This window comes from Carcharodon carcharias, chromosome 4, assembly GCF_017639515.1.
Source record: "Carcharodon carcharias isolate sCarCar2 chromosome 4, sCarCar2.pri, whole genome shotgun sequence".
Classification (NCBI taxonomy): domain Eukaryota; kingdom Metazoa; phylum Chordata; class Chondrichthyes; order Lamniformes; family Lamnidae; genus Carcharodon; species Carcharodon carcharias.
In genome coordinates, this window is record NC_054470.1 from 169,733,847 (window position 1) to 169,760,036 (window position 26,190).

General features: G+C 43.9%; 1 protein-coding gene across 5 annotated transcripts in view; it reads right to left on the reverse strand.

The window, feature by feature from the left end:
• The window catches only part of LOC121277098 (storkhead-box protein 2-like), a 126,752-nt gene that overhangs the window by 56,973 nt on the left and 43,589 nt on the right, over positions 1–26,190 (reverse strand). Inside the window, exon 1 of one of the 5 annotated variants that reach the window (XM_041186100.1) lies at positions 12,836–12,987. The exons of the other annotated variants lie outside the window; for them this stretch is intronic. Coding sequence (XP_041042034.1) covers positions 12,836–12,863 — 28 coding nt within the window. The 5' untranslated portion in view covers positions 12,864–12,987. Of the gene's footprint in view, positions 1–12,835; positions 12,988–26,190 lie in introns of those variants that run through there. 5 annotated transcript variants of the gene reach the window in all.

The window sequence follows — 26,190 nt, forward strand, 5'->3', positions numbered from 1 at the left end:
CTATCATGCTAGCGCACACTGCTGCCATCATGGCTGTGGATACCAGTGTTCAAAGGGGTTTGCAGGATTTCACAGCAGTCCAGCAATCTGTCTCCCAAAAGGTTACTAGGATTGCTGAGGTACCCAGAGGTAGGCTCCGCATAGCACAATCCTACTGTCCTCTCTCAGGGTGACAGCATTCGTCCGCTCTGCCACTCCACCAGTGTTCTGGTTGTTATCTGTCTGTCAGCCAATCAGATCAGACTGCTGCTGCCTGTGCCAAGATGCTCTGGTCTGCAGTCAGCCCTTCTAGACCCAGAGCTCCTCAAAGTTGTCCGGCAAGGCCACATGGAGCCTCCTCCGCTGAAAGTCACTGGAGTAGCACTACGCAGGAGCACTAAGACAAAAAAGGTCACAGGCAAGAGAGGCACTAATACGTGTGTGATTAGTTTACATTCACAATCAATATGTAATGATATCACGTATCAATTTGGTTTGGGACCAGTGGGCACTGTGATGGTCAATGACAGAGGAAGATGCCATAAAAAATGGCGAGACTTCGGTGAGAGAAGAGCCATAAAAAGCAGCGAGACTTGGGGGACAGAGGAGCCATAAAAAACGGCAAGACTTGAGGGACTGAAGAGCCATAAAAAGCAGCGAGACTTGGGGGACAGAGGAGCAGCCTCTCCAGACTGTGGATTCAGAACCCAAGTTGGAAACAATGATCATGGTGTGACATCACAGGGATGCAGGTAGGTGATTGGCTGGTGAGTATTTCCTATTTATCTAAGCAACTGGCAGATTAAAAAAGATAAAATATTAAGTAGTAATATTAAGTAGCAAGGGAGTAGCTGTTGACTAGTTTTCATCTTTTATTTTTAATTAAGGTTTACTACTACTAGCAAGATGTGTTAAGTATTAGCAGGATTTATCAGTATTAGTAACATTTATTAATAGGTTTATTAATAGCAGTAAGGTTTATTCATAGATTTATTAATAACAGTAGGGTTTATTAGTATTGTTAAGGTTTATTAGTAGTAGCAAGGTTAATTAATAAATAAAGGCAAGAGCTTAAAGAGGCATGAGAGATGAGAGAGAGCAGCGAGAGCTTAAAGAGGTGCATGAGGAGAGAACGAGAGTGGTGAGAACTTAAGGTGGTATGAGATGAGAGAGATCGAGCTGAAAGACTTTGAGCTCAGTCTGTGGTCCAACCATGTTCTGAAAAAGCCAAAGTCTGACATCACAGGGAAATAGGTAAGTGATTGGATGGTGAGTATTCTGCTTGTTTTTCTTTGACAATTCATGTAATTTATTAGTAATTGTAAGGTTGTATTAGTATTAATAAACTTTACTAACAGCAGTAAAGCTTATTGGAGTAGTAGGGTATACTAATTATGAATCATTTGAGAAAATAAATTAATTAACACACAATAAATATGGCAGGGCAGGTGATGTGTTACGACTACAGAATGTGGAAGTTCCTGACACCAGTGTGATCCAGGGAAAACACATCTGCAATAAGTGTCTGCAGCTTATGGAGCTTTGATTCAGTCACTGAGATGGAGGCTGAGCTGCAGACACTGAGATGCATCAAGGAGGGGGAACTTTACCTGGACACTTTGTTCCAGGAGGCAGTTACACCCTTTAGGATAGGGGCCTTCTGGTTTGCTCAATGGTCAGGGACAGGAAGGTGTGACTGTGAGTCAGGCAGGTATGGGAACCCAGAAGATAGAAGTGGAGGAGCCTCAGCCTTTGTAATTATCCAACAGGTTCAAGGTTCTTGCAGCCTGTATGGATGAAAATAAGAGCTGCATGGATGAGCAAACTGACCATGGCATAGTGGTACAGGAAGCCTTTCAACCGGGGGTGTTGGTAGGAAAGTAGTGTAGTAGGAGACAGGATATTCAGGGGGATAAACAGTTCTCTGCAGTTGAGAGGGGGTGTCCAAAAGGCTGTGTTGTCTGTTTGGTGCCAGGATTTGGGCCATTTGTTCGGAGTTGGAAGGGAACTTGCGGTGGGAGGGGAGGATCCAGTTGTCATGGTAATGATGCAATGGAGCAGATTTGGGTAATGATAACCAAAGTGTGGCAGGAAGGAACAGACAGTACAAACTTAAGGGTGCACCAACAGGTAAGGCCGGAGAGCGCGAAAACAGTAAAAAGATAGCGTTAAAGGCTCTGTATCTGATTACGTACAGCATTCGTAACAAAATGGATGAATTTTTAGCTCAGTTAGGAATAAATATGTATGAAATAAAAGCAGAAAATGCTGGAAAAACTCAGCAGGTCTGGCAGCATCTGTGGAGAGAGAAACAGAGTTAATGTTTTGAGTCCGTATGGCTCTTCTTCAGAGCTGGAGATGTAGAAATGTGGGCCAGGATTTCCCGATCGGTGAGCAGAGGGCGGGGCCCGGTCGGCGAGCAGGGGGCGGGGCCCGATCGGCGAGCAGGGGGCGGGGCCCGGTCGGCAAGCAGGGGGCGGGGCCCGCTCGCCATAGCATAAAATGATGCAGGATGATGCCGGGCGGAACTCCCGATGTCACCCTGCCTCATTTCGATTTTTAGGTGGGCAGGGACTCAGCAGAATCAGCTGTGCGTCTGCCAACCTGTCAATGGCCAACTGAGGCCATTGACAAAGTAGTTAAAGTAATTAATGGACCTGCCCGTCCAACCTTAAGGTTGGCGGTTAGGCTGGGAGCCCTGGTGGGCTTAAGAAAAGCATGAAATCTCATCCAAGAGCGGGATGAGGTTTCATGTAGGTTTTACAATTTGAATAAAATTGTCAATGAGAGTGATGAACATGTCCCAGCTCATGTGACAGTGTCACATGAGGGGACATGTCAGGGAAATTTATTTCTTCTGTTTTTAAAATTTTTTCGGACAGGAGCCAATCTCCCTGAGGCAGCACTTAGCCTCAGGGAGACGACAAAAGAGCAAACTCTCGGCTCAGGGAATCCCCCCCCTCCCCCTCCCACCCACACAGGGAGCGCATAGCACTTCCTTGTGGACATCATACTGGGCAGGCCTTAATTGGCCCGCCCACATAAAATGGCGGCGCGCCTCCAATTGGGGGCACCAATCAGAGGCGTGCCTCCACACATCCGCTCCTAAACTTTCCCCCCCAATGGGGGGAAAATTCTGCCCTATGATGTATTTTATACTGATTAAGAGGGGGTGGAGCAAAATAGGAGATCAGGGATAGGTGGGTGCTAAGGAGAGACTGACAAAGCTAGCATGTACACAGGACAAAGGGAGTGTTAATGGTGGTGTTAAAGACTAAAGAAGGTGCTGATAGTGGCACAAAAGTTAAGATAGCAGAATATGTTAATAGCAGAACAAGGGTCAGTGGTCTGTGAAAGCAAAAGATAAGAACAAGTGACAGATGACTCAAGGGGGTGGGGATGGAGGCGTTTGGGGGAAAAAATTGGATTAAAAAAAGGGGTCAAGATGGAGGACAGAGTTCATGGTCTAAAGTTGCTGAACTCAATATTAAGCCTAGAAGGCTGCAAAGTGCCTAATCAAAAGATGAAGTGCTGCTCCTCCAGTTTGCGTTGAGATTCATTGGAACATTGCAGGAGGCCAAGGACGGATATATGTGCATGAGGGCAAGATAGTGTGTTAAAATGGCAAGTGACAGGTAGGTCTGGGTCATGCTTGTGGACTGAGCGAAGGTGTTCCGCAAAGGTCTATGTTTAGTCTCCTTAATGTAGAGGAGACCGCATTGGGTGGAACGAATACAGTAGACCAAATTGAAGGAGGTGCATGACCCAGAGCTTCCTGGCTAATAATATAAAAGCAGATAGTAAATTCTTCTGCAAGTTTATAAATAGTAAAAGAGTAACTAAAGCTAGTGTTGGTCCTCTAGAGAGTGTGTCTGCAGAATTGATAATGGAAAACAAGGAAATGGCAGAGGCATTGAACAATATTTTTTTGTCTGTCTTCACTGCAGAAAACTTCCCAAGTATACTTGAAAATCAAGGGATGAATGCCAGGGAGGAGCTTAAAACAATCACCATCGCTGGGGAAAAGGTGCGAAGAAAACCATTACACCTAAAGGCTGACAAGTCCCCAGGACTTATAAGGCCTGCATCCTTGGGTCTTAAAAGAAGTGGCTGTAGAGATAGTGGATGCATTGGTTATACTTTTCCAAGATTCCTTAGATTCTGGACTGGTCTCAGCAGATTGGAAAATAGCTAATGTAACACCTTTGTTCAAGAAAGGAAGGAAACAGGAAACTACAGGCCAGTTAGCCTAACATCTGTCATAGGGAAATTGCTAGAATCCATTATCAAGGAGGTTATAGCGGGATACTTAGAAAAGCATAATTTGATCAGGCAGAGTACATGGCTTTGTCAAAGGGAAATTGTGTTGAAATAATTTATGAGAGTTTTTTGAGGAAGTAACAAGCAAGGTGGGTAAAGGGAAACCTGCAGAAGTTTTAAAAATGTATTCATGGGGTGTGGGCTTCACTGGCTGGGCCAGCATTTATTGCCCATCCCTAGTTGCCCTTGAGAAGGTGGTGGTGAGCTGCCTTCTTGAGCCGCTGCAGTCCATGTGCATAGGTACACCCACAGTGCTGTTAGGAAGGGAGCTCCAGGATTTTGACCCAGCGACAGTGAAGGAACGGCGATATATTTCCAAGTCAGGATGGTGAGTGGCTTGGAGGGGAACTTCCAGGTGGTGGTGCTCCCATCTATCTGCTGCCCTTGTCCTTCTAGGTGGTAGTGGTTGTGGGTTTGGAAAGTGCTGTCGAAGATGCCTTGGTGAATTTCTGCAGTGCATTTTGTGGATGGTACACACTGCTGCTACTGTGCCTCAATGGTGGAGGGGGTGAATGTTTGTGGATGTGGTGCCAATCAAGTGGGCTGTTTTAACCTGGATGGTGTCAAGCTTCTTGAGTGTTGAGGGAGCTATGCTCATCCAGGCAAGTGGGGAGTATTCCATCACACTCCTGAATTGTGCCTTGTAGATGGTGGACAGGGTTTGGGGAGTCAGGTGGGTTACTCGTCACACAATTCCTAGCCTCTGACTTGCTCTTGTAGCCACAGTATTTATATGGCTAGTCCAGTTCAGTTTCTGGTCAATTGTAATCCTCAGGATGTTGATAGTAGGCGATTCAGTGATGGTAATGCCATTGATTGTCATGGGGCATTGGTGTGATTCTCCCTTGTTGGAGGTGGTTGTACATGGGTTTCCAGAAGGCATTTGATAAGGTGCCACAAGATAAGAATCCATGGTATAAGGGGTAACATATTACCATGGATAAAGGATTGGTTAGCTAACAGAAGCAGAGTCTTTTTTGGGTTGGCAGGCTGTAATAAATGGAGGATCAGTGCTGAGACCTCAATTATTTACGATCTGCAGCAATGATTTGGATGAAGTGATTGAATGCATGGTAGCCAAATTTGCTGATGACATCAAGATAGGTAGGAAAGTAAGTTGTCAAGTGGAGGTAGAGACCCTGCAAAGGGACATAGATAGGTTAAGTGAGTGGGCAAAAAAATTGGTAGATGGAGTATAATTTGGAAAAATTTGAACTTGTTCATTTCGGCAGGAAGAATAGAAAAACAGTATAATATTTAAATGGAGAGAGATTGCAGAACTTGGTGGCACAAAGAGATCTGCGTGTCCTGATACACAAATCATAAAGAGTTGGTATATAGGTACATCAAGTGATTAGGAAGGCAAATGGAATGTTGGCATTTATTGCAAGGGGAATGGAATATAAAAGAAGCAAGTTTTACTGCAGCCGTACAGGGCATTGGTGAGTCCACATCTGGAGTACTGTTTTGGTCATCTTATTTGAAAAAGGATATAATTGTGTTAGAAGCAGCATAGAGAAGGTTCACTCGATTCATTCCTGGGATGAAGAGTTTATCTTATGAAGAAAGGTTGAACAGGTTGGGCCTATATTCCCTGGAGTTCAGAAGAATGTGGTAATCTTATTGAAATGTATAAGATCCTGAGGGGATTTGATAGGGTGGATCCAGGAAGATGTTTACACTTGTGGGAGAGACTAGAACCAGGGGATACAGTTTAAGAATAAGAGGTCTACTGTTTAAGATGGAGATGAGGATAATTTTTTTTTCTCTCAAAGGGTCATTAGTATGTGGAATTCCTTCCCAAGAAAGTAATGGAGGCTGGGTCATTGAATTTATTCGAGGCAGAGTTGACAGATTTTTTGATAGGCAAAGGAATCAAGGGTTATGGGAGGCAGATGGCAAAGTGGAGCCCAGACTACAACCAGATCAGCCATGATCTTACTGAATGGTGGAGCTGGCTCAAAGGGCTGAATGGCTTCCTCTTGCTTCTATGTTCTTGCGTTCCTATGAATGGTTATGCATGGGACTGTTGGTGAATGGGGAATTGGAATTGCGGCTTCTGGTATCATACTTGAATTAGTTCCTCACGGGCAGTCCGGGCAGAAAGTAGCTGTATAGAATACCTTCTCGTTTCCTCTTCCTCCTTAGCAGCTCGCTATACAACAGGCAGAAAAGGCTGCCCCTCACGATGGTGAGGTTGTGCAACATGCAGACCATCAGAAATCTTTACATTCATGCTGCCAAGTTCTGCAGGTCTCCTCCATATGAGACTGCAGGAGCATTGCTTCAGCACAATAAATGGTCCACTCCATCCCGTTTCGTTTGGCAGCATGACTTTCAGTGTACATACGCTGTGCATGGGAGTGGCTCACCAGAGACATCAGCCATGTCGTCAACGGAGAGCCCTTGTCACCTTTGGTTTGTTGTGGTGGTTCAGACGCAGAAGGCCTTCGGTGGACTGAGAATGAAGGCATCATGACCGATGTAAGATATTGGACATTGACCTGCATGATTCATTGCAAATGGTCATTCACAAGCCAGAAGTTGAGGGAGTGGAAACCCTTTTGGTTCCAGTGTATGGCAGAGTGACAGGCCTTGCCCGGAAAGCAGTGTGTGCAGTCAATGGTATGCTACACCAAGGGGGAGCCTGCAATCCGAGCAAGGCTGTGTGCTCGGTCTGTCTGCTGTTTTCTGGTAAATGAAAATGAAGTGACATTAGGTCTCAGTGAAGAGAAAGCCTTATGCAACAATGGTTGGTAAACTGCAAGATGTTGCAAATATCTCGAGCTCTGCCCTAGAAAGATCCAGAAGCATAAAAGCTGAACACCATGGTTACCTTCACAGTTACTGGCTATGCGGTCCTTGCCCTGCTCTGAAGCTGCAATTGTGGCTGCAGCAGATGGCAGGTTTCAGTGAGTACGTCCTTACTGAGGCCCAAGAGGTCTCACACATTGGATGGAATTTAATGCCCTCTCCCACGGCGAGATTGGTGGTGATGAGGCATTTAATCAGGAAGGTGGCAGGTGGGGATTCTGCCGCCTTCCCGCCTCCATCCCAATTAAGTCTGTAGTGAGAAGGCCCATGGATGGCACTCCCACCCCGCTGCCAATTGAGGCCCTTAATGAGGCCTCATCCTGTCGCCACTGGAACTAACCTAATGACAGACCGGGGGCTCACCATGAGGAGTGTACAACACGCAAACTAATGCGGGCCAAGGGGCATCCCTCATTCAAAGGCACTTGGTACCTGATCGAGGGACCCGGAAATGGGAAGGGTGGAGCTCGCTGAGAGCCACCCCCTGACCTTGCTACTGATCCCCCTCCATAGCGACCTCATGCCGCGATGCGCTTCCTCACCGTCACTCACTTGTGGCCTGGGATCCAGTGATGACACCTGGCCTCAGGTGGGTGTCATACCCGCAACAGCCACTGCCTCCCCGGTAGCGTAACCGTTCAACACAGCAGCTGGCCTGTGATTGTCTGGCAGCTTTCAGTGGGCAGGGCTTCTGCCCCTGGGATCCTCCCCGACCCAGGGGAAGGCCCACTGCTGTCCGGTTAACTGCCCAAGTGGTGCTTAAGTCAGCGGGTCTTTCCTAAAAGAGATGACACAGGGCTCCTGCTAGCTCTCCGGAAGTGGGCTAGACCAAGGCGGTATGATTCATGGCAGAAATGTGTGCACATGCATAGAAGCCATTTTGGTTCCTGAACAGCAGGCACAGTTCCCAAACGGCAGGGGCTACCAAACCCAATAGTGTGTCCCTAATGTTTCTAATCTGAGTGAAGTTCTTGGGTGCTTAAACTGGTTATAAGTGCATTAGATTTGCAGGCATCAAAAAAGTAAGACATGGAATAAAACCAATAGGGTGTAATTTAGAATGCTTAATAGAATTTAGATGAGTAATCAAGCATAAAAAGCATTATTACACATTGGGAGAAAAATGTGGGTCATTACATTCAACATGTATGGAAGAGGGAATCAAAAAGGGCCTGGATTATGCCAGCAATTTTCTAATTGTTTAGCTGCACACACGTTTCCAAAAAAAGTACATGGCAAAAAATGAAATTTGTGATTTACAATTTTGAAACAACAGCATATGTGCAGTTTTTTTTTGCTGCCAATGTTGTTCTGCAGTATAAATGGAAGAGACTTCACAACACTGGGTATTACTGAACTCTTTCTACTCAAAACAGTTTTAACATAGATGACTTAGATAAAGAATGTAAATAAAATGTCCACTGTAATATTAAATCTCATGGATACCAATAAGAAAATAGTATTTCAGTGTCAGCCATTACATGCCTGACAAGTTAGTGAGAATGATGTGGTCTGTGTGGACTTCCAAAAGGCATCTAATAAAGTGCCACATAACAGGTCAGCAATGTTGAAGCCTATGGAATAAAATGGACAGCGGTAGCATGGATATGAAGTTGGGTGAGTGACAGTAAAAGAATGGTGGTGGTTGGTTGTTTTTCAGACTGGAGGAAGGTACCACAACGGGATTCCCCAAGGGTGAGAACAAGCTCCACTGCTTTCCTTGAGCTGCGTTAATAACTTAGGCTTGGGTGTACCGGGCACAATTTCAAAATTTGCTGATGTCGCAAAACTTGCAAATATATATACTGAATTGTGAGAAGGACAGTGATAGATTTCAAAATGGCTTAGGCAGGCTGGTGGAATTGGTGGAGACCTGGGGCAGAATTTTCTGCCTGTCGGGTGGGCCATGTGGGAGTGGGTGTGGGCGGGAGTGGACCCGATTGCCACCCGCGATCGGGTCTGCACTGCCATTATATGTGGACAGGCCAATTAAGGCCCATCCAGCGTGAAACGTGGCTCCCGAGAACAGTGGGAGCGGGTGGGCGTCAGTGGGACTGCTATGGCTGCCGGATCCAATGGCGACCTGGCGGCCTGTTTAAAAGTGCTCCTGCAGGTCAAACATGGTCAGCAGAAGGACTCCCCAGAGCGCTGCTGGTAGGCAGGTCAGGCAGGAGGGTAGGGCAGGGAGGCACTGGGCCTGTTGTTTCTCAGACAATTGCCTTGTTGCTCTCCTTGAGGAGGTGGCAGCACAGTGGGAGGTCCTCCCCCACATGACCAAACGTGCCTGGGAGGAGGTGGTGGAGGTAGTGAGGTCTCACAATGTGATGCAGCGCACATGGATCCAGTGCCACAAGCCCTTTAATAACATTTTGTGCTCTGGAAGGGTGAGTACCATGTTGTCATTGGTCAGTGAACCCAGCAGGTAGGTTTCCCACCCCGGCTGCATTCCCCCCCCCCACAACAGCCCAGCTCTGAGTGCAGTTACTGCATTGACAGCATGTGTCCTTTGCTGGGTGGGCCAACAGATATTGGCCATGCCGTGGTCACCCTGAGAGGGTATTGATGAGACATGTTCTGCCTCTGCAGCACGTGGTGCAGTGACACCCACATTTCTGTTTTGGGCACTGCGCCTCAGACATATTGAGGTAGCTGCTTTGCCGCATGTATATCCTGGCAGCAGGTTAGTGGCGTCTTCTGCAGCCCCTTCTGCCTTGGGCTTCCTGTTGGCCCTGTGTCCCTTGTGCCTGCGCCTCTCCTCCCAAAGGTGGCTCCCTTGGAGGCTGAATGTGCTTTCCTGGCCTCCTCCCCCTTCTGGCCCTCCTTTCCTCCTCAGAGGAGGTGCCTCCAGTGGAGAGCAGAACTCCCATTCCCAGGCTAAGGGAAGGCTTCCTGAAACCTGCAGGCCCCAAAAAGGATCTTCACTGTAGAGTGCTGACCTGAAGGTTGTGAGTCCTGTCCAAGCAGCTGGTATGAGCTTCGAAGTATTTCTGCTCACACAGGCAAGTATCAGTAACTTTCAAAATTAAATATGTGACTGAGCACATTCGTGACCCCACTGACCCCTCTTATCCTGCCGGTGGATGAGGTTTATACAAATGTGTCCTACCCGCCTGCCCGGTGCGCCGACCTGAAGATCGCATGGGCGCTGAAAAATCACGATCAATTGGTGCCTCAAGGGTCTTAAGTGGCCCCTTAATTAATGGCGGGCACGCATCGGAGATCATCGCGCACCCGCCCACTGAAATATCATGATGGCACGTGGTGATGTCGGGACGTTCGCCCAACAGGAAAATTCTGCCCCTGGTGGTTGAAATTTAATGCAGAGAACTGTGAAGTGATTCATTTTGGTAGGAATAACAAGAAGAGGAAACAAACGAAGGGTTAGAAATCTAAAGCAGGTGTAGGAACAGAGGGACCTGGGGTTATACGTGTACATGTAATTGAAGGTGACAGGGCAGGTTGAGAAAGCGGTTAACAAGGCATACGGGATCCTGGGATTTATAAATAGAGGCCTACAGTTTAAAAGCAAGGAAGTTATGATGTACTTTTATAAAACACTGGCTTGGCCTCAACTGGAGCATTGTGTTCAAATCAGGGCATCACACTTCAGGAAGGATGTGAATGTTTTAGAGAAGGTGCAGAAAGGATTTACGGGAATGGTTCCAGGGATGAGGGACCTCAGTTACATGAGTAGTTTGGAGAAGCTGGGGTTGTTCTCTTTAGAGAAATTTGAGAGGAGATTTGATTGAGGTCTTCAAAATCATGAGGGATCCAGAAAGAATCTGTTCCAATTGGCAGAAAGAACCGGAAGACATAGATTTAAAGTGATTGGCAAAAGAACCAAAAGCGACATAAAGAAAACTTTTTTGTGTAGCAAGTGGTTAGGATCTGGAATCCACTGTCTGAATGAGTGGTGGAGGCAAATTAAAAGGTGGTTTGCAAAATGGAACTGGATAAGCATCTGAAAGGAAAAAAATACATTGCAGGGCTGTGAAGAAAGAGCCGTGCAGCGGGTCGAGCTAAGTTACTCTTGCAAAGAACTGGCGCAGACATGATGGGCTGTGCTGCAGCCATTCTGTGATTCTTATTTATGGTTTGACTTTTAAACATTAGCTCAGTTTGACGACATACACTATGAGAACTTCAGTTAAGTCTGTCACAAAATTCCAACTAGAGCAAGGCCATGGCAATCAGCAGAGATTATTTTGAAACGTGCTATTGGATGGTGAGCATAGCATTAATACAATAAATCATCAATACCTGAAAGGCAAATCCAGGAATCATTACAGCACCTTGAGAAATAAATACAACCTCGTTTTTACTTTGCAAAACCCACATTAGATCTATCTGTAATTTGGACAAATACAAATATATATTTTCAATTAGCTGATTTTCATTTCATGAATCTAGATCATATAAAGTGTGAAACAATTCCATAAATCAAGAAGCAGAGACAAAATTAAACATTTATGCTCACACCGCTAGTGTTTGAGAAATATCTCTTGCACTCTCCCCTTTCCCAAGGGGCACTGAGGCCCCTATTGCTGCCCTGACTGAAATCAACTAACTCTGCCTAGATCAAGAGGTCCATCCTGGAACCTTCCTCGCATGACTCAGCTACTCCATGGACAAATCCTTTAAGTCAGTCAGTTGAGGGAGAAGGGCAAATGGATCAATGTCTGCACTTTTATAACGTAAAAGGACTTTTGCTGAAACCCGGCTGCTGCAGCAGGCCAGGGGTGTCTAACTCTTTGAAACCTACCCTCAAAGCCACTGCCGGTACCTTTCATCTATTTGCGCTTCAGCACACTGGATTTTTACTTTTACTCAGCTTGGATGATGGAAAACAATGCTGCCTGACTGAACGAAAGAAAGATTTGGCATTTATATAGCACTTTACATGACCATTGGACGCCTCAAAGCTTTCTACAATCAATGAAGTACTTTGGAAGTATAGTCACTGTTGCAATGTAGGCTTGCTGGATTTAGATTAATTAGCAGCCTTTCTCAATTCATCTTTACTACTCCTCCAGGCACAGGAAGTTTAAAGAGATGAAACTAAAGCGTCCAAATGTTCTCGCTTTGAAATAGGAGAGGAAGGGAATGAGGAGAACTTCAATTTATGGATGTACAGGCAGAATTGCACCTTTTACATAAGGGTTTGAAAATTTCTCTGTAATCATATTTGGACATATATATCTAGCTGCTTCCATAACAAAAAAATGGACAATTGTGCATTAAGCCATGGGAAATCACCAGACTTTCCAATTGACACTCCAATACAATTGCTTCAAAACTTTCTGTGCTTTAAGTGACCTCGAGGGTCACATCTATGAGATGTTTGTCATGCAAAAGAAATGCTAGGAAGCAGCAGGTGAGGTAGTAACAATAAACAATAGAAGGTAATTGGCATGAAAGAATGAACTGTGAATGATTCTCTGTCACATGCTAATCAAAGAAGGGATTAAATCATATGGCAGGTGATTTATTACCTTGCTTGAACAATCATTGTAAATGTAATTCATGATTGCAGAAGTAGCAAAAGATACAAAGTTATGATGTGAGGCAGGGTTCTGCCATTTCCAAAACCTTATTAAATTATTGCATTACATTACAAAACTATTTGATGATCCACTTATTGTGCATTCTTGCCAGTGCACCTGCTTCATCACAATCCCAATTTTTACCAATTAAATGAATGATTCCATGAACAAATCAATACCTTCATGAATGCAGCAATTCTTTTTCATTCTTTATTTCTTCAGCGATTCCCGACATAGCAGCTAGGATACTCAGGAGCAAATTGTGACAGGGGATGGTAAAACAACTGTGGGAGGGCATCAGTGATCAAAAAGATCCTTTTAGTCAGCTGTATTGCTTGCTACTGATGTGGATGACGAGTGATAATCCAAGATCACAGTCACAAAGAATGTCATCGGGGATTTTAGATTCCTTTCAGTTCTGAGAAAAGAGAAAACCAGACTGGACAAGCTCAAGCTTGCAGTTTTGGGAAAGATGAGCATGGAGCTGGGAGGCAATGACCTCTCAACTCTGACTTGCATAAAGTGGATTGGTCATGAGTATTAAACTTACTCGAGAAAAGCAGCCACCCATCCTCTTTCATGTTAATGAATCGCTTCACTGCATTGCCAAAGTGCATCATTTATATTATGGAGCGTATTTGGCAACAGGAAAACATATTCACAAGATTCAAATCTAGCACATGCAGGTTTAACAGGAAATAACATTTGCATCGTTTGTAGTACGGCTGGGACCTTCCCTTAAGGTCCTTATAGTTTATGATGGTAAAGGCACTTAGCTGGCCTGCACAGGGAGCGAGATCCATAAGGTCAGAGGAGGCACCAGACATGTTCCATTATTCAGAAGCATGCTGTCTAATTCAAAAGATCCTTGCAATATTTACACAGCTGCCTTCTTCACTCTTGAGTTTCTTTGGTAACTCTAGATAGACTTGTTTCAGACTAGATCGCCTGTCAGTTTTTTTGAACTCACACTCACTGTTAAATTATCTAAACACCCCATTCAGGGGTTGTGGATTTTGTTTAGTCTGTTTTCATATTCTGTAAAAGCATAAGAAAGGGTTAGAGGTAATCTACACATCATTAACTTGTTAACTGCTGGACATATCAGATGTCTGAAACAATCAACACACTATTAAGCTGGATGGTTTCGCAGGTTTTTTCAAATGCAATTAAAATTTTTACTGTCCTCTTCTTTTGGTGTTGATGGGGTGAAGTCAAAACTTGATGGGTAAACTAACACATTGTAAACAAAACTGCATCAAAATGAGAATGCTTTAACAAAGGAGGACTGTATTTTAATGGTCTTGCAATACTTTGGGACTCATCAATCACTCCAGTCTGAGCAACAGCTTATTTGGGTAAACTAGTTAATAAACACTATTCTAAGGATTAGGTACCCCTTTGAAATTTTAGACAGCAGTAGTTTACAGAGCGGAATACTGGAGCCTCAATATTTACATATCCCAATGTTCCAATTCAGACTCAGACTTATTGGTTACTCACTATAATAACAATAAGAGCATTAAAAACCTGCAGCTTTCAGCTGCCTGGCCTGCTGGAGTTAAGTGTTATTAAGTTCTGAAATATATATTATACATATATATTAGTGTCACTGCTATACCACTCCAAAGTTATCAGATGGGCTGCTCCCAGGCCTGCAGTACAACCAACTTTTTCTTTAAATTACAACAGGAAATGCTGGAAAAACTCTCTTTAAATTACATGGCACCGCATGTGGTGTTAAATTAATAGGGATTTACCTGCTCCTGCCTTGTCCACCAGAGTGTTGAGAAGTATGCTGCTGCGAAGGTGAAGTTGAACTGCAAGAACTAGTTCATGTGCCGCAGAGAATCTTGATTAATTTGATCGAGCATGAGTAAGAAGTGCTGAAAGTTTGACTTATAGATAACTTTGAACAAATAAATGATGCTGCCTTCTGCTACTGCTAAACTGGGGGGGGGGTTGGAAGAGCACATCAGTACCGCAAGGTCACACATATGCAAACAGTGCCCTTCCCCTTAAGGCTACCACTGACTATCTGAGGCTAAGTAACCTGTTTCCCATGAGCAGGAGAAAAATAATTTAAAAGTTTAAAAAAATATATAGAAACAGGTTCAGGTGGACCCTACTGGACCAATACAGATTAAAATCAAACCTCAATTTCTCCTCAAAGTGCGAGCCAAGTTAGAATTATTTTTTTTTATACTGCTGCTGTGGGTCCAGAAACAGATGACCATCACATTCTCAGAATCTCAGAGTTGTTACAGACAAGAAAGAGTCCATTCAGACTATTGTGTCTGCACCGGCTCTCCGAATGAGAAATTCACTTAGTGCCATTCTCCCGCCTTCTCCCCATAACCCTGCACATTCTTCCTATTCAAATAACAGTCTCATTCCCTTTTGAATGCCTTGATTGAACCTGCCTCCAGCAGTCTATCAGGCACTGCATTCCTGGCCTTAACCACTCCCTGTGTGAAAAGTTTTCCTGATGTCACTTTTCTTTCTTTTGCCAATTGTTTTGTTTTATTCATTTACAGGATATGGGCATCATTGGCTAGGCCAGCATTTGTTGCCCATCCCTAATTTCCCTTGGGAAGGTGGTGGTGAGCTGCATTCTTCAACCGCTGCAGTCCATGTGGTGTAGGTACACCCACAGCGCTGTTAGGGAGTTCCAGAATTTTGACCCAGCAACATTGAAGGAACAGCAATATATTTCCAAGTCAGGATGGTGAGTGGCTTGGAGGGGAACTTCCAGATGGTGGTGTTCCCATGTATCCGCAGCCCTTGTCCCCCTAGATGGTAGCGCTTGTGGGTTTGGAAGGTGCTGCCTAAGGTGACTTGGTGAGTTTCTGCAGTGCATCTTGTGGTTGGTGTACACTGCTGCCACTGTTTATTGGTGGTGGAGGGAGTGAATGTTTATGGAAGAGGTGTCAATCAAGCGGGCTGCTTTGTCCTGGATGGTGTCAAGTTTCTTGAATGTTGTTGTAGCTGCACTCATCCAGGCAAGTGGCGAGTATTCCATCACACTCCTGACTTGTGCGTTATAGATGGTGGACAGGCTTTGGGGAGTCAAAAGGTGAGTTACTCACTGCAGGAGTCCTAGCCTCTGACCTGCTCTTATAGTCACAGTGTTTATGTGGCTAGTCCAGTTCAGTTTCTGGTCGATGGTAACCCCCAGGGTGTTTTCAGTGGGGGGTTCAGCGATGGTAATGCCATTGAATGTCAAGGGGCGATGGTTAGATTCTCTCTTGTTGGAGATAGTCATTGCCAGGCACTTGCGTGGTACGAATGTTACTTGCCACTAGTCAGCCCAAACCTGGGTATTGCCCAGTCTGCTGCATTTGGACAATTATTTTAAATCTGTGACTTCTCGTTCTTGATCCTTTCAGAAGTGGGAACAGTCGCTCCCTATCCACACTGTCTAGACCCCTCATGAGTTTGAATACCTCTACCTTGGTGGAAATTCAGTCTGCGCCTGATGAATATTTGCAGTGGGATAAATGATTTGTGGATTTCAGCTTGGGCAATTATTCTTTTCAGCATTTTTATCTCTTCTCCCCATAATGACAGAAAAACTTACAGCATAATTTTTCTCCTGCATATGGAGGAGGACAGGGGAAATGTCTTTCTCTTAAAAGAAAAAAAAGTACATGGTTGTCTAACCAGAAAACTAGACATCTTAAAATTATTGTATGCTTACATTGAACAGGGAGGCAAAGCACATCCTCGTTAAATTCACAGAAAACCCTATTATGGTCAGACTTGGAGTGGCTTAATATTGGAGTTATTTTTACCTCTCCTCATGTGGCCATAACAAGGATAGTTCCCTAGTAATAATTGAAGAAAATGAAAGTCTAGCATTTTTAAAGTGCTCTTCACGACTTCAGGATGTCGCAAATGCTTTACAAACAATGATGTGGTTTTGAAGTGTGGTCACTTGTAATGTAGGAAACGTGATGGCCAATTTTACACAAAATTATGAATATAATAATTGCATAAGAATGAGCTTAGTGTTGCACTGAATTTCTTCTCTTTGTGAATAAAATGAAACTGGCTAAATGTGAACAGTTTTTGGTGTAAATTCAGTCTCTATCCTGATAAATGTTTGCGGTGCGATGAAGATTAGTGAGTTTCAGGCTGGGCAACCTTTTCTCTTCAGTATTTTAATTTGCATTTTGGAATTGAGAAGGTTTTTAAAATTGATTTGGAGATGAAGGTATAAAAATGGGAGAAAAGCCTCCTTTTCCTTCATGAAACAACTCTGTTTGAAACAACCATTATTGCATGACTGGATGTTAAAACTAACACTAAGGAAATTGCAGGAACATGCAATTTTGAAATGTGCGTTTCCTGAGAGTGCAATTTTGTTAACAGGCAAGAAAGTAATCTGAAAATCCTCGTCACCTGTAATAATGACATCTTAACATTTCTCTATCAGCCAACAAGTCACTAAACAGGGATAAATGGCTGAAAGTTTGTTGAACTATCTTTAGCTTGTGCAATAATTATGCTAAACTGCTCCATGAAAATTGAGAAAATGCCAGGGCAGATAGGCAAAGGTCTGCTCCAGTGAGCAAGCTGGGTGGGAAGATTGATGAGTGAGACAATTGTACCAGTTACAGTTGCTGCTGGTAAGGGGGCTGTTTTAGGTATCACAATGGGCCATTTGCTAGTGCTGTTGGGGAAGGTTTAAGCTAGGTTAGCAGGGGAATGGGAACCAGAGGAAAAATTAAGAGTGCAGAGGAGAAAAACTGGCAGTGGGAATTAGTGAAGTATCAACTGATAACAAGGATATATCAGAGAGTAGTATCAAGGTAGATATAATACTTGGAGAGTTTGATACAATTAGAGTTCGCAATAGTAAGTCATTAGCTGGGGCCAGAATAAAAGGGAAAGTAACAAAAGCCTAAATCAGGGCTAATGTGACTCATGGAGTGTGGTTATTAAGATTGGTGATCTGCAGGCACAGGTTGACAAATGGAATTATGATATTATTGCTATAACAGAGACATGGCTCAAAGAAGGGCAAGACGGGGCATTTAATATTCCTCAGTACAAGGTGTTTCAGAGAGACAGGGAAGGAAGAAAAGGTGGGAGAGTGGCAATATTGATTAAAAGTGGCATTACAGTACTGGAGAGAGAGGATATTCCAGAGGGGTCAAGGACGGAATCTCTCTGGCTAGAGGTAAGGAATGAGAAAGGTGCAATAACACTGATTCTGTAGAAATAGACCACCAACTAGTGGGGGGGATGTGTAGAAACAAATTTGCAAAGAAATTATGGAGAAGTGCAAAATTTATAGAGTGATCATAATGGGGGACTTCAATTATCCAAATATATACTGGGTATAGGAATAGTACAAAGGGACAAGAGGGACGAGAGTTCCTGGAATGTGTTCAAGATAATTTTCTACAGCAATATGTTTCCAGTGCAACAAGAGGACATGCACTTTTGGACCTGGTTCTGGAGAATGAATCGACCCAAGTGGATCAAGTACCAATGGGAGAGCCTCTAGGGAACAGTGACCATTGTATCAAAAGGTTTAGGTTAATCATGGAACAGGACAAGGTACAATCCAGAGCAGGGGTAATTAATTGGGGGAAAGCCAACTTTAATGGGATGTGAATGCATCTGAGTCGAGTGAGTTGGAATCAAGTGTTGGCAGAAAATACGGTGGCTAAACAATGGGCCACCTTCAAAGAAAAAGTGTTGCAGGCAATGTCAAGGTATATTCCCTTGAAGGGAAAAGGTAGGACAGATAAATCCAGAGCACCCTGGGTGACGAGAGAATAGGGGTAAATATGAAAAGGAAGAAGTGCACATACAACAGATGTCAGGTAGAAAATACAATGGAGAATCAGGCTGAATATCGAAGGAACAGAGGGGAAGTGAAGAAACTAATAAGAAAAGCAAGGAGAGAGCATGTAGAGAGCCTGACAGTGAACATAAAAGGGATTCCCAAGGTCTTCAATAAACATGTAAGTAATATTAGGGTGGTAAAAGAAAGAGTAGGGCCAATTAGGGACAAAAAGGGGACTTGCACTTGCTGCAGAAATAGAGCAGGTGTTGAATGAATACTTTGCATCTCTCTTTACACAGGAAGAGGATCTTACCCTGGCCGAGGTGAGAGAGGAGGTAGCTGGTATACTCACAAGAATTTACAATTGAGAGGAAGGAGCTGTTAGAAAGGCTATCTTTATTTAAAATAGATAGGGTACCAGGACTGGATGAGATACATTAAAGGGTACTGAGGGAAGTGAGAGTGGAAATTGCAGATGCACCAGTGATAATCTTTCAGTATTCCTTAGACACAGAGGAAGTGCCAGAGGACTGGAGAATTGCAAATGTTACACCTTGTTCAAAAAGGGGTGCAAGGATAACGCTGGCGACTACAGACCAGTCAGTTTGACCTCAGTCATAGGGAAACTTCTGGAAAATATAGTATGGGATAAAATCAATAGCCACTTAGACAAGTGCAGGATAATTAAGGAAAGCCAGCATGGATTCATTAAGAGAAAATCATGTTTAACTAGCTTGCTGGAATTTTTTGAGGAGGCAACAGAGAAGGTTGAAAAGGGAAATGCTGTTGGTGTGGTGTACATGGATTTTCAAAAAACATTTGATACCGTACCACACAACAGACTTGTGAGCAAAACTCTAGGTCATTGAATAAAAGGGAAAGTAGGCACTTGGATAAGAAATTGACTGAGTGACAGGAAACAGAGAATAGTGATAAATGGTTGTTTTTCAGACCGAAGGAAGGTATGTAGTGGAGTTCCCTAGGGGTCAGTGTTGGGACCCTTGCTCTTCCTGATATATACTAATGATCTAGACCGTGGCAGGGCATGATTTCAAAATTTGCAGATGATACAAAGATTGGAAATGTTGTCAACTGTGAAGGGGATAGTCTTGAACTTCAAGATGACATAAATATGCTTGTGGATTCAGCAGACAAGTGGCAGATGAAGTTCATGCAGAGAAGTGTGAGATGATTCATTTTGGCAGGAACAATATAAAATATAACAATATACAATATAAAAGGACAGTAGAAAATAAAGGGAGTGCTTCTAAAGGAGGCACAGAGGGACTTCGGTGTATACTATACATAGGTCATGGAAGATGGCAAGGCATGTTGAGAGAGCAGTTAATAAAGCATATAGTATCTTAGGCTTTATTAATAGGGGCATTGAGTGCAAGAGTAAGGGGGTCATGTTGAACTTGTATAAGACATTAGTTAGGCCTGATCTGGAGCACTGCGTCCAGTTCTGGACACCATACTTGAGGACAGATGTGAAGGCGTAAGAAAGAACACAGAGGAGATTCACAAGAATGATTCCAGAGACAAAGAATTGTAGCTATGAGGACAGATTGGAGTAGTTGGGACTCTTTTCCTTGGAGAAAAAAGGGCGAGAGGAGATTTGACAGAGGTATTCAGGATCTTAAGACCATAAGATGTAGGAGCAGATGTAGGTCATTCAGCCCATCAAGTCTGCTCTGCCATTCAATGAGATCAGGCTGATCTGATAATCCTCAACTCCACTTTCCTGCCTTTTCCCCATAACCCTTGATTCCCTTACTGATTAAGTATACTTAACAACCCAGTCTCTACAGCCCTCTGCGGTTAAGAATTCCAAAGATCCACTATCTTCTGAAAGAAGAAATTTCTCCTCATCTCTGTCTTAAATGGGCAACCCTTTACTCTGAGATTATGCCCTCTGGTCCCAGACTCTCCCACAAGGGGAAACAACCTCTCAGCATCTACTGTCAAGCTTCCTAAGACTCTTAAATATTTCAATAAGGTCGCCTCTCATTCTTCTAAACTTCAATGAGTGCAAGCACAACCTACTCAATCCCTCCTCATACGAAAGTCCCTCCATACCCAGGATCAACCTAGTGAACCTTCTCTGGACTGCCTCCAATGCTAGTATCTCTTTCCTTAGATAAGGAGATCAGAACTGTTCATTGTATTCTAGGTGTGGTCTAGCTAGTGCCTTGTATAGTTTTAGCAGGATTCCCCTATTTTATACTCCATTCCCTTTGAAATAAAGGTTAACATTCCACTTGCCTTCCCTATTACCTGCTGAACATGAATGCTAGCTTTTTGTGATTCATGCACGAGGACCCCCAAATCTCTCTGTGCTATAGTCTTCTACAGTCTTTCTCCATTTAAATAATATTCAACTCCTCTATTCTTCCTGCTAAAGTACATAATCTCACATTTTCCCACATTATATTCCATCTGCCAAGTTTTTGCCCACAAAATTAACCTGTCTATATCCCTCTGTAGACTCTTTGTGTCATCTTCACCACTTCCCACCAATTTTTGTGTCATCCGCAAACTTGGTGATAGTATATTTACTTCCCTCATCCAAGTCATTAACGTATATTGTAAATAATTGTGGCCCCAGCACTGATCCCTGTGGCACTCCACTGATTACAGGTTGCCATCCCGAAAATGCCCCCCTTATCCCAACTCTCTGTCTTCTATTAGTTAGTCAATCCTCTATCCATGCTAATATACGACTATATAATAAGACTCTTATTAAGTAGCCCTATGTGCAGTTCCTTATCGAACACCTTTTGGAAATCGAAATACATTATATCTACTCGGTTCCCCTTCATCTATCCTGCTTGTTACCTCTTCAAAGAATTCTAATAAATTTGTCAGGCAGGATTTCCCCTTCATGAAGCCATGTTGACTCTGCTTGATTATATTATGCACATCTAAATGCTCTGCTATTACATCCTTTATAATAGACTCTAACATTTTCCCAATGATGGATATTAAGCTAACTGGCCTATACTTACCTATATTTTTGTCTCTCTCCCTTTTTGAATAAGGATGTTACATTGGCAATTTTCCAATCCTCTGGCACTTTTCCAGAATCTAAGGATTCTTAGGAAATTATTACCAGTGCATCCACTATGAGGGTTATGGACAGGGTAAATAGTGAGAAACTGTTCCCACTCAAGAGAACATGAAGAACTAGAGGGCACAGATATCAAAATAATTGGCAAAAGGAGTAAATGTGATGAGGAAAAATTTTTTCACCCAGGAGGTGGTTGGAGTCTGGAACAAAACTTCCTGAAAAGGTGGTGGAGGCAGGTTCGATTGAGGCAGTCAGGAGGGAATTGGATTGCAAACTGAAAAGAAAGAATGTGCAAGGTTACGGGTACAAGGCAGAGGAGTGGGACTGGATAGAATGCTCTTTCAGAGAACCAGTGCAGACTCAAAGCCCAAATGGCTTCCTTCTGCATTGTAAAGATACTGTGATACTTTGATTTGGAGAATGCATAAAGATAGAAGGAAAGATTTGCATTTATATAGTGTCTTTCACACCCTCAGGTCATACCAAAGCACTTTACAGCCAATGATGTACTTCTTGAAGTGTAGTCACTGATGTAATGTAGGAAACTTGGTAGCCAAATTGTGCACAGCAAGGCCCCATAAAAAGCGATGTAATAATGACCAGGTTCTGTAAGTTTTACTTTCAATAGATATTTTGAGAAGGATACCGTAAATAGATTATTAAAATCTCAGCACTAACGAAGATGGAGTTCTGGTATGGTGTAAATTTGCAAATAACGCAACAGTTAAATTGTAGTTTTCAAGAGTTTGCTCTGGTCCTGCTCCTCCACTTCCAGAGCAATGGGGTGGGGACTTCTGGCCAGCTGCCACCCTAATCCAGGCCTATTTCCGGAGACCAGCTTCATTATCATAATTCGGCTGGTTGCAAGCATAATTAAAGTTACTGGGATACCTGCCTCAGGTAGGGGGAAGGAAAATCATTGCACTGCCTTGACATAGAATAAGCAGGACTTGTCATCATTTAAAAAAATCTTTTTTAAATTAGCTGGCTTTTAAGGTAATCTATTATACTGCATCAGCTACATTTTAAAATTATTGCCCCTCCCCCCTAGGACCTAGCGATGCTGGGTACCAGGGATAACCAGGCAAGCAATCACTGGAAATACGTTATACGATATATTCCCATCATTTGTTTCTCATTATAATATCCCGATGCAACAGCTGTTTTCCTGACTTTTCTCTACCACCCACCCACAAAGGAAGCACATAGGAAATTCTGTCCCCTAATGTTCACTGGCCATTGAAGCACAGCAATTATTATTGGAATTAATTCACACAAAAGGTTTATCTGAAATCACAGACATTAAAATACAGAAATGCAGTGCAAACTCAGTAAAAACATTTATGTTAATTAGCCTCTGCTTTGTTAGCCACTAGTAAAAAAGGATGTGTATTTATGTAGCACAACTGATGACCTCAGGGTGTCCAACGCACTTTACAGTCAATTGATATCCAAGAGTTTTCTGTATGGTGAGGTAGCCGGAACAAGACGACCAGTACAATGCCCAAAGCTCTGCTGCAAGGACGCTTGCAAATGTGACATGAAGGCCCTAGGCATCGATTATCACACCTGAGAGTCACTAGCGGACAACAAAGGAAAATGACGACACATCCTGTGGGCTGGCCTGCACTCCCACAACAGCCAGTGGCCACAGCCGCTTGGCAACAGACACCAATGCTGAAAACAACAACTCACAATGACACCTGGTGGCTTTTTGTGCGGCACTTGTGGCAGAAACTGCCTCTGATGGATTTCCCATTTCAGCCATCAGCAAAGGTGAAGGCATGCCATTTGAAATGGATTTGATGGCTGCGTGTCCATCATCTTTCATAGGTGGACAGATGCTCATGATGACGATGAAATGCAGTTACTGTTGTAATGCAGGAATGCCGCAGCCAATTTGCTCATTGCAAAGTTCCATAAACAGCAATGAGCTGAATCATCAATGACCCATTTCGGTGATGTTGTTTGAGGGATAAGTATTGGCCAGGACACCAGAAGAACTCCCCAGCTTGGCTTTGAATTGAGCTATGGGAACTCTTATGACCACCAAAGGGGGGCACGGGGCCTCATCTTAACACCTCACCCAAAGTTCAAGCACCTCTGACAGTGTAGCACTCCTTCAGTACTGCAATGAAGTCTCATCCTAGATTATGAGTTCGAGTTTCTGGAGTGGGATTTGACACAAAGACCTTCTCCTATGAAGGAATAATGGTCAAATAATATGGAAATAATACAGGAATATTAAGTTAAAAGCTGCTTTGGGTAAACTCAAAGTAAACTGTATTTTAACTGGAGTAAAAACTAGCTTGCAAACACAATATGGTTAACTCCCTCCCTTCACAACAATGTGAATTTACCATTAAGAAACACACATACCTAAAAAACAGTATTCTATGGTTCTTGCTATTAGACTAGCATGTAAGCATACAATGCAAGCTCCGATAATTAAAAACCGCAATCAGATAGAAGAATATTAGGCCCCAAGTCTTATTATCTTGCTGGATGCTGTACTTCGATGAAGCAAAATTGACAACATGACCATTAACTGGGTCAAGTTTTCAAGAATAAATTCAAAACATTTCACAGGAATTGAACAGACACCCTCATTAGGTGGTCCTTTCATCAATTATGGGATATTAATTAGGAGTGGTTTATTATTGATCAAATGAACATTTTCTACATAACAATGTAGATCTTGAATAGCCCCCGCAAATGTGGGCCAGGATTGTAATATACCACACTCTCTCAGAAGCAAGGGTATAGCCACTGGCTCTTGTGGTAAGGTAACCGATGCTCTAATAAGACATGATTAAAAAATCCCTTCTTACTTTCCCCATTGTTCTTCTTCTGATAATCCCCAGTCTTTATCTGCTTGATGTGAATTCATCACACAATTATTATGATCCGGTTAGAAGCCATTAACATTTTAAAAGAAATCCGAATAATCAGTTTAAGCAACTGGATTTCACTTTTTTTTAACAAAACAAGCTTTATTGTCTATAAAAGAATTACACTAAACAAGCACTATTAACTTATTAATACACAGTCAGAGGCACTAGCCAGAATTTTCTGGCCACGTTAACACTGGGCATCATGGCAGGTGGAGGGCGGAACAATATGGCAAGAAAGCCAAAAATTGGTTTCATGCCGTCGTGAAACAAGTTTGCGATCGTCCACTCCACCTGTCAATGGCGGGCTGCGCTTCCTGCCGCCTTACATCAGGAACCTAGTTTCAATACTTTAGCATGTCTTTATAAGCCCTGTCCACCGGAATCATCCCCCCATGCTGGATCATCAGGGCACGTCGGCGTTTCACAACAGTACATAAGCGATGTGTACCTGGCGAGCTGCACTTCGTTCGGGACTTCGAGACTTGCCTGCCTACCTTTCTTCAGGCAGCACTCATAGTCATCAGCACCAGGCTTCGCAGGCACATCACTTTTAGGGGGGGCTAGTGGGCAGGTCTCTACCTGCTAGATCAGCTGTAAGGTGGGGGTGGGTTTTCAATGGCTCCAGGGATAGGGCTTTCTTGGGGAAGGGGGAGAAGTGGCCTCAGGCAAGGAGGCTTCAGGCCGAGCACTGTACTGGAGTAGGGGGTGTAACCCAGGGTGTGTATGGGGGAACATGTTGATCTGTGCAAGTGACCACAGTCTTCTGGAGAATTCTCCACAGCTCCAGTTATTGAGGAGGCAGTCTCCAGAGATGGGGCCAGATGGAGATGTGAGGGTGTGCGAGAGAGTGAGTGGTGATTTCCCTTGAATTGACAGTGAGTGAGGTGCCAGCGAATGTGTGATGGCCTTGTGAGTGTGAGAGTTTAGAGAGATAAGATGGTTGCCTTACCCTGGCAGCACGAATGAGATCATTCATCCTCTTTCTTCACTGGATGGCTGACCTCTTGTATGCAGCATTGGCACTGATCACCACTGCCACTGCCTCCCAAGCTGGAGTGGTGAGACTGATGGGTCTCCTGCAGCCAGAGTGCAGGTAAAGGACATTGTGGCAGGCCTCCACAGCAACCAGAAGGCATCCCAGTGATGTGTCTCTGCATCAGGGGTTGCACTCTTCTTGGGGCCATGCCTTCATCGGAGCAGTCCTGGGCTGAAAGTATTGAGAAGCGTGTGCGGGGATGCAGTTAAAAATGGTGCCCTGCATGAGAAAGTGGCAAGGTAACAGTGTGGTGGGCAAATTGAAGGCTGCCTGCCAGCGAAACGGTGCGTCTCCTGTGGCTGCATAGGTAATGAGGCAGGAATGGGATGATACAGCCCGAAAACCTACCATTGCAGCCGGCAGATAAAACAACTGTTTTACCGCCCATTTCTGCAGTTTGTGCAGAAATTCTGCCCACAGTCTCAGAATGAGGGGCAGGCCATTTAGGCACATCCGCGAGGCTGAGAGCTACATGGATAGCGCATTCAGAGAGGTGGATACACCGTAGCTTAAGGGCCTGGAGTCAGAGAGGGAATGGGTGACCACTGGGCAGTCCAAGAGAAGTAGGCAGATATGCAGGAGGAGTCCCCGGAGTCCTGCTCACAAATCGGTTTTCCGTTTTGGAAGCTGGCTCAAAGAAGGGCAGAACTGGGTGTTAAATATTCCAGTACAAAGTGTTCAGAAGAGATAGGAAAGGAGGACGGGTGGCGCTATTAGTTAAGGAGAGCATTACA